This window comes from Chinchilla lanigera, unplaced genomic scaffold, assembly GCF_000276665.1.
Source record: "Chinchilla lanigera isolate Chin_1 unplaced genomic scaffold, ChiLan1.0 scaffold00002, whole genome shotgun sequence".
NCBI lineage: Eukaryota > Metazoa > Chordata > Mammalia > Rodentia > Chinchillidae > Chinchilla > Chinchilla lanigera.
Genome location: NW_004955403.1, coordinates 14502946 through 14506456, shown reverse-complemented (window position 1 = coordinate 14506456; position 3511 = coordinate 14502946). Strand labels below are relative to the sequence as shown.

At 31.7% G+C, this 3511-nt stretch overlaps 1 protein-coding gene across 1 annotated transcript in view; it reads right to left on the bottom strand.

Moving 5' to 3' along the window:
- Nucleotides 1-3511, bottom strand: part of Nckap1 (NCK-associated protein 1) — a 77692-nt gene that overhangs the window by 47924 nt on the left and 26257 nt on the right. The window contains exon 9 of the mRNA XM_013514746.1: nt 1461-1617. Within this exon, the coding sequence (XP_013370200.1) occupies nt 1461-1617 (157 nt within the window). The remainder of the gene's footprint in view (nt 1-1460; nt 1618-3511) is intronic.

Sequence of the window (3511 nt, the reverse complement as noted above, 5' to 3'; positions counted from 1 at the left end):
AAAAACCAAAAAAAAAAAAAAAAAAAAAAAAAAAAAGATGGCAAATATGATAAGACGTAATTCAAGTTTCATGATTTTTAACCTCTGTCAGTTAGAAAATGACAAAGTCCACCTAAATAACAGAGTATTTAAGAATATTCCACCACATAAAATAAGAAATGAAAAGTATATAGTACGGTACTGTTTCTCATTCTATGACTGATAAATAATCCAAATGAGAAAATCAGAACCATCTATATCAACATAAGCCAGATAGTGGTCACATGAGAAAAGAACAGGAGGAAAGGGCCTGAGGGTAGCAGGGCTGATCAGAAAGAGGACAAAACAACTTCTGGGGGATAAAAATGTTCTATAGCAGACAGCAGTCATACAGGAGTATTTACATACAAAGTCACTGAGTTACAGACCTAAGATTTATTTATTTTTCTGTTTGTAAACTTTACCTCAATGAAGTACTGGGTGAAAGGCAAATTCCTTTAACCTTTTCATGGTAGGGGTTGATGACTAAGAACTGGGATTTTAATTTGCATTCCAGGTTCATTATTATGCACACTCAAATTGAGATAAGCCTTTAACTGTTACTGCTAGATACACCTTCATCTTTAATAATGAATACATTTATTCTATCAATTTCACTGAAATACTAGATGTGAAACTAATATAGGCAAATGTCATTTTTATATGAAGCTGGCAAGCCTAGCACACTACTCAATCTAAGTACAGGTGATACCAGGATATTTTAGATGCAGCCTATTTCAAAAGATTTCATTTGAAACCAAGTGTGAACTCAACTTGGCTTTTTGTTTACTGGCTACAGAATCTCAAATGGAAAGAAATGAAATCATTAAAAATTTCAAGGAGGGGTGCAAATGTAGTTTGGTGGTACAGTGTCTGCCTACTATATTTGGAGTCCAGAGTCTGATCACCAGTACCACAAATGATGGTGATGACGATGGAAACAAACTTGAGAGATTTTATTGCTTTCCAGGGAATGAGTGAAAATAAATCACTTGGGACACTGCAAGGATACATGACTTCTTATTCACCTGACTTCTGTAACTGTTTTCATTAACCTAGTGAAATAGTGTGATTGCTTCAAATACTTTTGTAAATATAGTCTGTTCTTAAATTACACTTCTAAAATTTAAAAATGCTAAAACATACATGTTTCTTTCAGTAATTTATGTATAATGTAATGTATGATTTACACTTCTTCCTTCTCTAGAACACCTGCATTGAAAGGAGAGGAGCTCCAGTTTTTTAATCTGCGAAGTTATTCATAAAAGTATTATTACCAGTATCAGGATGGTTTTTAAAAATAACTTGCTGAAACCAGAGTAAAGAGTACAAGCTACATCTTTCTATATGATGTGTGTACTTCCCTATTCTTAAAAGCTCAGTAAAGATAATTCCTTCACCACTTTTCTCCAAAAAAGACAAAATAACTGAAAATATCATACCCTCGTATGTTTACAAATAAATCTTCTGCAGCTTTGTGAATGTGGAAAACTTCATCTCGGAAGAGAGAAAGGCAAGAGCTACTTTGAAGAGCTAGCTTCCAAAGGTTCAGAGCTGTAGCATCAGTATTTAGGATTCCATGGCACAAAATAAAACCAACTTTAAAAAAAAAAAAAAAAGTAAATACACATGCAAAAGTATTTCAAATTAAGTTCTTTTCCTTACAGTATAGCTTTTAAAGATTGACAAACATAACCAAAACCAGTAATTGAGGCTTCTAAGAGACAAGTAATTTTATACATACGATGAATAACAGTACATGTATTTTCCAATTATAATTTTCTGTATTCTACAAAATCACTTCTAATAAAAAGGAACAAAATACTTTACTTCTGGATTATGAATGAAGTAATTTTAATAATATTTCTAGGAACATTTTTTAAAAATTCAAGCAAAATATCAGAAATTACTAATTAACACATAATGAAGTAATCATAGTAGCTGTTAAAATAACTGAAAAATAAAGCTAATCTACTTATCTAAGCCATCAGAATAAATGGCAGGGTAATAATGCTTCTCACATGACTACACTGTACAGTAGACAAGATAGGTACCACCATTTTACAGCTGAAGTGATGATTCAATGACTTATCTAAGAGTATTAAATAGAGCTAGGACTTAACCATAAATATTTACCCTCAATGATCAATATTCTTTCAATACATTAAGCTACTTTCCATTATAAGAAGTCTAAATGTTTTTAACCTTTTGTTTTGTAGTATGGAAATCCTAAACAAATGTATAACCCTACATATGCTTGTTAATGTCCATGGTACACCTCATCCTCCAGTCATCCAACATTTGCTTGCTGTGCACTATATACATATTCATATACACATGCACATATGCATATACATACAAAAGTTCTACGCTGGGCCAGTTACAAACCAATCCTATCTTCTGTGAGATCTGCCTATGATTCTCAACACTCACTTCCTTTTTCTTAAGCTATTGAATACTCTATCTGTACTACTGTTTAGATACAACTAGTCATTTAGCTTTCTATTCTCAGTTCAACTTTCCTTTAAATAGGCCAGTACACAAGAAATCTAACTCTTTAAGAAGGTATACACTGCAAAGACATAAATTCTGAAGTATTTTTAACTTCCTTGACTTTCTTGAAATATAGAAAAACATTTTTCACCAAACAAGGGCCCCTAAGTATAAGCCAATTATTTGATCTGGTATATAACAACAACAACAACAAAAAGAATACATGCAAGAAAATATAAAGGACACTCCAAAGAAATTTTAATAGAAGATTTTTGCCATATGTGACTTCTTATGCTAATCCCAAGTAAAGTAAGGTATCATTTAGTGTCTTCTACCTCTTGGTATGGCTATTTCATTGGGGGACTGATTCAAGGGTACCTCCCCAGGTGCCAAAATTCACAGATGCCCAAGTCCCTTATACAAAATGACAAAGTAATTGCAGATACCTACAGACCTCTCCTGTTACTTTAAATCATCTTCAGAATATTTATAAATACCTAAAGTAAAGGCTATAAAGTATTTTTATACTGTATAGTTTGAGGAATAGTAATGAGTCTGTACATGCTCACTACAGATGCAACTTTTTTCAAATATTTGCAGTCTGTAAGAGGTTCAATCTATGGATACAGAACCCATGCCTAAGGAGGGATGACTGCACTTCAATATATGAAATACCTGTTACTGATAGTAAAAAGTTTCTCTGAAAATTTTATCAATTATAGATTGCAACTTTTTTAAGATACTAGCTTGTAAGTAAAATCATATTCATTTGTTCACAATAGGATCAAAAAGGGAAAATGAATTTAGACTGGGGATCATTTATTAAACACATTAATTTTTCTGTATCAAGTCCCAATGCAAGGATAAAAAGATATTTTTTAAAACAAAACAAAAAAAGCAAACAAAACAGAACACCAAGACTAAACAAGAAAGCTGCATTAAATCTGTGAAGACAGAAAATAAAACTGGATTATCAAAAAAAAAAAAAAAAAAAAAAAAA